Raw genomic sequence first — 8,582 nt, 5'->3', positions numbered from 1 at the left:
GGTCTGAGCCTGGCATCTGGCTCTGTGCTGACAGCTCGGAGCTCAGAGCCTGGAACCTGCTTCGGATTCTGCGTCTCACTCTCTGCCCTTCCCCTGCTTGTGCTCTGACTCTCTCGGTCTCTCAAAAACAAATAAACTTTAAACAATTTTAAACTGTGGCAACCTAACCACCAAGCCTTATTCATTTAACCAGCATGTTGCAACTATATCAAGCCATGGCAGGACTCCCAACCTTCCCAAAATAAAATGCAGAATTGGTCAGTAACTCCCTAAAGTCTTATAGGTAATTCAAGGTCAATCATATATCTGGGTTTTCTTCAATAGTCCACTGTAGATGATATTTTATTTAATAGTAAGTGTGAAACCTAAGGCTATATTAAAAAATGTATGCAGATAAAAGAATTTGAAGTCAGTAATGCTTATCTCCCTATATTATACTAAAGAAATGATACCAGGAGTGCTGCTCAGCTTGTATAAACTAACCACAGAGGAGATGAGCTCTATAATTCTTGAAGATATTTTTACCATCTCTCATCCTATTCTTTAGTAAAATTCCATGATATTATGTATTTCTTTCCGTAGAAATGGTGAGGCAAAAACTGTGAAAGCTTATTTCCACATATGCAATCAGAAAGAAATCACTTGTCATTCAGGCTGACCTTTCAGCTTGCTATTAATGTTTTTGTCTCTTAATTTGCAACAGGTAACTTCCCAATTGTTTTGGGGGCAGCTTTCAATCTGGTTGTCAGCTAAAATAAAATTTTAGTGCATTCTTAGATGAAGTCTTTTTCTCTTGCAGGCTAAGGGTTTATTAATCAATCCCAGGGCTATCTGGATTGGACTCCATTTTGATTTATGTTAAAACTCTAACCTGTCAACATCATGGTTGAACGAAATCATTCTCCAGCTTGAGATTTTAAAGGAATATTGAAGACAATGTGACAATTGAGTATTTTCAAAGAAGAGTCAATAGAAATCAAGGAATTCCAATATATTTCCTTTTTTTTAATAAATACATAAAGCTTTTTACCATTTCCCTCAATTATTTTGATTAACATGATAATAGTATCTTTCAGAGCATTATTATACCAATTTTCACAGCCTGATATAAGGACTCATTTCACAGAAATAATCATGACTAGCATTAATAGATGAATGTCAGTGCCATAACACAACAGCATAAGGCATATTTACACCATCTTAACATACAGAACACCATACACATACACAAAAAGTCACAGATCCAGACATATAAAATCAATCTCGTAGACAGTTTACATTTATAGGCTTTGCCTGAAACATTTTTTTTTACTTTATTTTTTTGTAATTTTCTTTCCAAGCAACAAACAGATCTTCCCTATGTCATGTGATTTATTTGTAACATTGTGTTCATGCAAAAATAATACTTGTTTTATTGCATTAACATTTAAATAGTTTTGGATTTGGGTCCCAAAACCATCATCTAACATTTTACTTGATGTTGCTTCATCCATATTGTCATTTTAGTTGGAGTGATATGATGATTTGTTTTTGGTGAGTTACAAAATGACAAACATATCCAGTTGACCACAGTTCAAAAAATCAAGATTCTAAGCTTCTGGATCATGCACATTTTACTTTCATTCTTGCAAATGGTTTGAGTCCGATATGCCATTTTGGTTAAACATTTATTTATTTATTTATTTATTTATTTATTTATTTATTTTCTCTTTTCAAAATCATACTTCTAAAAACAACAACAACAACAAAAAAGAATGAAAGAAAATACTGTCCCACATCCACTGTTCACAAAAAGGAAGAGCAGCAAGAATCACACTGACCGTTAGGATATAGTCAGGTGGCGACACCGTAGTGAACATCGAATGTCATTGAAATACTGCAGGAATGTGACTATTACTATAACCCGTACTTCTGCAACAGTTCAGATTGCCACTGGCGTTTGCGCTCTGGAAAATAATCTGGAATGTGGATTTTTTTAAAATCCTGAATACACTTTTTCATTTCTTCTTCCACACTTAGCTTCTCACAGACTTTCTTTTTGGACAGATTTGTTTCCCGGGACTTGCTGATGAGTGTCTGAAAGAGTTCACTGTTTCTGCGTTTGTCGGGTGGGGGCATCCATTGCACAGGTGCTTTTTTGGAAGGGCGATCCAATGTTAAGGTGTTGGGCTGGTGAGCTGTCGCCTGCTGGGCATTGGGTGGGTTGTCCTGGGGAGTGCTTGCCTCTGAGTGGCTGTCACAGCTGGAAGTGGAGAGCTCATTACAGGAAGTCCCACTTTCACTGCCTTTATCTGTGACTTTGTCATGTTTCCTATCTTCATGTTCTTGTTTAGGTGACACTATCTTCTGAGGTGGTCCTAAAATGAGAAAAAAGAAAAAAGAAAAAGTAGAACAACTAAATAAGAAGCGGGAAGGTTAAATTAAATAAGCTTTATATTTTTAAAATTTTAAACCAAGAATATTTATCTTAAAAAAATGTTCTGTGTTGTATCCGTTTATATTTGAGGGATTGAATACAACAGCTAGGTCTAGTAATGCACCTTGAAACATGCAGCATCCTGGTTAATTATTTATACAATCAAGTGTGGGAGGTTTTCTTAAGTGAGTATTTCTGCCAGATAGATCATCAATAACTTTATACTAAAACGATTTTTGTTATTGTAGTTACTAGATCCTGAAATCCAACCAGATATCATATGTAAATATTTTTTTAGTCCCATACCTGTTTCATTAGACACTTTGTTCATTTCAGTTCTAATTATTGGGCTAGGAGTCTTTTGTGTATATATTTTGCCACTATAAAAGCAGAAAGTACCATTGCTCTATTTTACAAAGTAGCCGTATTCTTGAGGCCAGAGGTCCAACAGCATTGTTTATGTTTCCAAGTGGGAGACTGGTTTAAATCTTATCCTCAGTCTCTTAATCTTGTTTCCAGTATTTCCTTGAAGAGGGTTATGAAAGTGATGTAAGATATATAGGTGCCTATTATTATGGTGAAAAATCCAGCAGAAATATAGTATTTTCTTAAAATACAAGGCTTATCATTTGAGGTAAATTACCTAGGAGGACAATTTTCAGAAAGTGATAGTTTGCCAAGATAATTATTTCAAACACACAAATGGTTTATTTTCAAGTGGGAGCATATCTTATTCTTTTTGATTCTGCTGTGAGATTAGGACCTCCATTTCACATTTACTGAACACTACCAGATACCCAGAACTATAATAAAACCTTGATTAACTAAAGCCCAACCACTGAAAACTAGGTTATTCAAATCTCATTTTTCTCTTGTAGTCAACTTTTGTAAACACATTATATAAATCAGAATGGGGAGTGGGGAAAGGCATCAGTGTTTTTAAGCAAAACTGCCCAGACGATTCTACAGAGTTGAGAACAATTGGTCTAATTCATAGGGTCTCAACCTGGGCCACATATGGAATTACCTGGAAATCTTAGATTATTGATGCCTTGGTCTCATCCCCAGACATCCTAGTTTAATGAGATGGCATCCTAGTTTAATGGCCATCAGGCCATTTAATAAATCCAGGTGATTTCAACCTGTAGCAAAATTATGAACCTTTCCTCATTCTACTATAATTAAATGAGTTCATAAGCAGTATGAATGCTTTATACTACTCAGAAAAGTGAGGAAACAAACCAACTTTATTGAAAAAAAATACTCTTCATAAAAGCATGTACTATGGGCAACATGCTCTTGGGTGTCATTGCCAATTTTCCCATTTAAAATCAGAAGAAACAAAAGGAGATACTGAACATTTGAGTGGATGAAGTTTGAGTTGGGTAGGATTAAAGATTTAAAATACTTAAGAACTTTTTGGAATGATGGAAAAACTCTATACCTTGATTGTAGTGTTATAGGACTGTAGGCATTTATGAAAGCTGATAGAATTTTATAACTAAAATGGGTGTCTTTGGGTAGGTAAACTATATCTCAATTGACATAACCAAAAGCAAACAAACAGAAACCCTTAAAGAATATGTACCTATTTGAGGGAAGGTCTTAACTAATATTTCATACTTCGTTTGCAATATAGTAAAAGTACAAGAAATGCTGATGCTTGTGAAAGCTTACTAAGAAAGCATGCTAATACATTTCAAGAACGTTGCAACCATGAATTAAAGAACACCATGAATTAAAGAACACCATGAATTAAAGAACACCATGAATTAAAGAACACAAAAACAAGCAGTTTTTTTTAAGCCTCTGTCGTTTTCTTTTATGCTAAGAGAGAATGGGAGTGGATCTGAGGGATGGGGACAGAGAAGATACACTTGTAGCATTCCTTGTTGCCTTATTCAGGTTCATTCTGAACACTCCTCTGTCCTTAGTGGCTGATGGGCACAAACTATGTCCTCAGACTCCCTTGCCTTCTGGCGTTCAGTCGAATTCAGCCAGTGACAAAGACTGGCAAGACCATGCCCTCACCCCATCCCACCCCCAAGATTTCTCTGACCTGGGTGCTTTCCCAGACTAGGAGGCATAGCCCTGCCTAGCAACTCTCTCCACGTTCCCCCTCTCTCCCTCCCTCTGCCACTCCTATTTCCATATTCTATTAAACAGAGTTCACATCTTCAGGTCGACAAGCGTTAACCATGTCCACTGTAATCAACATGAGGGTATTGCCACTCTGTTGTAAACTGTCAGTAATTAACGTTCCTAAAATTACCCAATACGATATCCCTTCTCTTTCTTCTGGGACCCTGACTATTAGACCCACACCGGAACTAACCATCTTTTCCAGCATTATTTATAGGATCAGTATTTTAGTGACATCAGATTTTAGTGGCAGTAATACTGAAAAGGATATGGGTTCAAAGTCCTAGTGACCTGCAATCAAATTCTAGTTCTCTGGAAAATAGTCCTGTGGCCTTAAACAAGATACATAGCTCTGCTAAGCCTCAATTTTCTTATCTGTAAAATGGGGTAGTAGTACTTTCCTCATAGGGTTATTTTGAGATTAATTGAAATACCCTACAAAAGGGTGTAGTGCAATAAATCTCAACAACGAGAGTGTATCATTGATTTCCAGGCCATCTCAGGAGGTTTTGAGTTTGCTGAAGGAGCTCTCGGTGGTGGAGGAGGTGCAGAGTCTATTTATATAATTATCTTTATGGGTGAGTGTGACCTCAAACTAGCATGATGCCCACTAGGCCACTCCAAAATAGGATATAAATAAATGCTCTTTACCCTTCCTGTCAATCTCCTTCATTACTTCAACCTGAAATCCCTACAGAAGAATCTATGATTTCATTCCCAATAATGACTAAAGGATTAACTGCAAATGCCCAGGGAAACCAATTTATATCTAAGGATAATTGAATGATGAGAAATCATTTTCTGTTAAGAGGCAGGGGAATAGACCATTTGATAAAGATACCAAAGCAGAAAAGTAATAACATCAGAGTGGAAAACAGGACAGAGAAAGGGTAGTAGGTACCACCAGAGCGAATGCTTCATTCCATTTTGATTCACTGGAAGGAAGATGCTGAAAGACATATGCTAGGGAGGGTACAGAGTTACATAAAGTCCAAGTGTTAGCTAAATAAATTACAAACAATTATTATGCCTAATGGCATTACAATTTATTCATGGAAATAAGCTTCCTCTGTGTCTTTCTAATACACACACACAGACACATACAGAAACCCCACAATACAACAGATGCAATATATGTATGTATGTTGCAAATGAATTGCTCTTGTAGTATAAGACAGAACATCCAGGAAGACTTCTTTAAAGAAGGCATTAATCAGTTTGGCCAATGGAGTTGTACTGAGTTACCACTATATTCCAGGCACTGTGTTTGGATCTAGAGGAAGTTCATAGTAGGTTCTCTGGTGAAGTTCGTAGTCTATTTTATGATAGTTTATAACATTAAGTGTTTGAAATGCATGGACACTTTAGAGTATCTCCCACTATAGATTTTAAACTCTGAAAAGAAGGAAGTGGGAACCTGAATTTATCTTAGGAGCTTCTTTTTTTTTTTTTTTTTTTTTTTTTTAAGAACTTAGAATAGGTACAGATATTAACCAGAAACAAATATACACTTGTGTTTTTCATTCCTTCCGTTTCATAAGCTATCTTTAGGTAATGTGGGCTCACATCAGCAGACCAAAGTGGCTCAGATGTTTATATTATGACTTAAAGAAAAGTGCTTAACTTTATTTTGTCCACACTTTTGAATGTACAGAAGACTATGACAGTTCTCTGTCTAATCAACCTCTGTCTAAACAAATAGACTCCTTTTAATTGATGTCAGAGTTTTTGATAATGCATAACATATTATGTATTATTATTGCTATTTGATTAAGCATACTTTAAGTAATTACTGATAACTTAGTGGATTCAAATTGGGGCTAAGATAAAATAACAATGATTTATGGGTTTTTTATGACATGAAGTTTAAGACAATTTAAATAAATTAAGTGGAAGTAATGATTTACTTTAGTTGCTTAGTTTTCTTTTTTTTAATGTTTGCTTATTTTTGATAGAAAGAGCACAAATGGGGGAGGGGCAGAGAGAGAGGGAGACACAGAATCTGAAGCAGGCTCCAGGCTCTGAGCTATCAGCACAGAGCCTGACACAGGGCTTGAACTCATGGACTGTGAGTTCATGACCTGAGCTGAAGTTGGACGCTCAGCCGACTGAGCCACCCAAGTGCCCCAAGTTTCTTAGTTTTTTTTGGGAATGCCTGCTAATTGTAGACTTCCAGGAATAATTTAAAACTTTTATTTTATATCATTCCATTCAATGATCCAAAGCCACATGAAATACTTTAAATACAAGATGAAAAGTAATTTAAATAGCACTAAGTCCTGCATATATGGGAACAGCATATGTCTCAGAAACTTCTCTGTGTCTCTTCAACTAGTAATAAAATAAAACATATACCTAAATGACCTTCTTAAAAGCATTTTGGTCCTGACTTAAAGCACGCATTGGATTTAGTTTAAGAAAAGAAAATGAAACATGATTTGGTGGGCTTTCTCCTATCACATAAATAAGTTCACCAGTAATTATTAGAATAAGCAACAAATCAATGAATAAGCCAATCTTTTACTTATTGAGGATTTAATATTTAAAAGGAGTTAATTATTTTTAAGTATACATTACATATGTATACCTAGAAACTTTCCCAAAAGTATTTAGATAAATCTTTTCATTTGGCTATTTCACATTAAATAGATTAGGATTTTCATCTAGGAGTTGATCATCTTTCAGCGGTAATGACAGACTTACCTAGGAGACCTGCAGGTCGGCTAACTAGGTCATGCATGCCTCTCCACAATTATTATTTTGAAATTTTTCTTTATTTTTTAAGGAACAGTTAGTGTACAACATGCACACACATACACACACATTATCTTCATTTATTACACTCACATTTTTTTTCAATGTGGGAAAGGCCCGGAAGGTCTGTGTTTGAGTTTGGCTAAGCCACTCTAAGAAAGTATTTTGTGCCCATCATGTAACCACTCTAAAATTTGATTTTTTTTTTTTTGGTTAAAATGTTGGGGTTTGTCCCTAAGATCCTTTATGGTATAAATTTCAGTAATTCTAAATTATATAATGAATAGGAAGGGATTTTCCAGGCAATAAAATTCTAATCAGATTTTAATATATAACAAACACTGAAGAGTTACCATTAATAAAAATTACCTCTTAAAATGTGGAAACAAATTCAATTTCCCCTAAAGCACTTCACAGCAGTACAGGGTTCAAGGATAACTTTCTCTAAGTTTACTGATAGGAAGTGTAGTTTAGAAGACATTATCAGTGTTTTGTTGTTGTTGCTGTTTGTTTGTCTCATTAACTCTGTTCCTGTCGTGGAAACACAGCAGTGAGAATAACATGTAAAGCAACACAGTGCAGACTGGCGGGGCTCACATCCTAGTTCAACAACTTACCAGGTGTGACTTCCTTGGGTGAGTTTCTTTGGGCCTCTGCTTCCTTACATTTAAACTTCTCGGAGATGTGGCAAGGATTAAATGAGCTAACACATGTAAAGCATTTAGGAGGGGCCTGGCATGTATAAATGCCCAAAATGTTAATTACTACGACTGGCAAAAACAACCCATGCTATTTGGCCATAGCATGGTCTATTTGTTTATCTGAATATTGAGAGGGCTAACAGAAGAACCCACATACTTCCACTCGAATTCTGGCTTTACACAGGCTACCTACGAACACATAAAGTGCAGGTGTCTTCCAGCTTCTTTAGGCCTCAGTTTTGTGTCTGATAAAAATGAAATAAGAATATAGTAATACCTAGTCACAGGGCTATAATCAGAAAGGAGATACTGCATGTTGAAGCAATCCGCTGTGACGTTCTCCACAATAGGTCTGAGAGGCTATGAAGTATTAAATTTTCATGCCCGAAAAGGAATTTAGTTGAGAAAATAAAGCACAAAAGCTCTCTTTTATTAAGATGTGTGAATTAAAGGCAGTAGTAAAAACATCACATTAAACAAAATAAAATAAATTGAAAGTATCACAATGGGCCAAAATTGTAACATAGGGCGAAACAGGGCTTTCAATTAATTCCATTGAATTTTATTGC

General features: G+C 35.7%; 1 protein-coding gene across 1 annotated transcript in view; it reads right to left on the bottom strand.

Moving 5' to 3' along the window:
* Nucleotides 1-976: 976 nt before the first annotated feature.
* Nucleotides 977-8,582, bottom strand: part of KCTD8 (potassium channel tetramerization domain containing 8) — a 260,762-nt gene continuing 253,156 nt past the window's right edge. The window contains exon 2 of the mRNA XM_040484700.1: nucleotides 977-2,357. Coding sequence (XP_040340634.1) covers nucleotides 1,897-2,357 — 461 coding nt within the window. The 3' untranslated portion in view covers nucleotides 977-1,896. The remainder of the gene's footprint in view (nucleotides 2,358-8,582) is intronic.

This window comes from Herpailurus yagouaroundi, unplaced genomic scaffold (genome assembly GCF_014898765.1).
Source record: "Herpailurus yagouaroundi ecotype Mexico unplaced genomic scaffold, PumYag 28, whole genome shotgun sequence".
Classification (NCBI taxonomy): Eukaryota; Metazoa; Chordata; class Mammalia; order Carnivora; family Felidae; genus Herpailurus; species Herpailurus yagouaroundi.
Note: the sequence above shows the minus strand (reverse complement) of the source record. Positions and strands in the feature narration are given on the sequence as shown.